Source organism: Camelina sativa, unplaced genomic scaffold (genome assembly GCF_000633955.1).
Source record: "Camelina sativa cultivar DH55 unplaced genomic scaffold, Cs unpScaffold03973, whole genome shotgun sequence".
Lineage (NCBI taxonomy): Eukaryota > Viridiplantae > Streptophyta > Magnoliopsida > Brassicales > Brassicaceae > Camelina > Camelina sativa.
Window position 1 is genome coordinate 1 of NW_010925070.1, and position 705 is coordinate 705.

General features: G+C 47.2%; 1 protein-coding gene across 1 annotated transcript; it reads right to left on the reverse strand.

Annotated features, from left to right (window-relative positions):
* Positions 1–5: 5 nt before the first annotated feature.
* LOC109131740 (DExH-box ATP-dependent RNA helicase DExH12-like) lies at positions 6–701 on the reverse strand (the record flags this gene model as incomplete). The annotated part of the gene is made up of 1 exon (XM_019242914.1): positions 6–701. A coding segment is annotated over one exon (696 nt), but the record flags the coding sequence as incomplete, so codon positions are not given.
* Between the last annotated feature and the right edge of the window lie 4 nt (positions 702–705).

Below are 705 nucleotides of genomic sequence, written 5' to 3' on the forward strand. Positions count from 1 at the left end.
AAAGCAGGTTGGGCCCAGCCAGGCATTTCGGTAATCTTCACAAGCTTCTCATTGATATCCACCTTTTTAGAAACCCATGGCACATGGACTTCATCATATCCTTTGCCATGACTTCTGTAAGAGCCAGGAGGGAGGTCACACTTCTTATTCGCCATCAGGAGACCACCTTGGTCAAAAGCCAAACTCTCCAAGTCCAGCATCTGACGCTGACCCTTCACCCAACCACTCTCTAAATCTCTATCAGCAACATCTCTCCTGCCTCTGCCTCCATCTCCACCAGTTTCATCCCTCAAACGTCGAGCTTCTTCGTTAATACTTTTTTGCAGATTCTCCTCCCTCTCTTTCGCTGTTGCTCTTGTTGCATGCAGCTGCTCCACAATTGCTGTCAACTCTGGGCCCAACCCCCTCATCTCCTCCTCAATTCGATTCCTCTCTTCCTGGTCTTCTGCCCTAGCCAACCGAGTGCACCACACAACTTTAAGACGGTTCCGCAGCAGAAATTTAACAAGGCTAAACTTGTCAAACTGAAGGTGCACAAGCAGCTTGTTCTCAACATCCCTATCATCTCCTTCAGCGAGTATCTTAAGAAGCTCTTCAGCGAGTACTTGGCATTGCTGTGGATCAATCTGCTGTTCATATGCTTGAGATATCTTTCTCTGGAGCCAATATGCATCTATGTCTTGAACATTAAGATTTGTGCCCTCA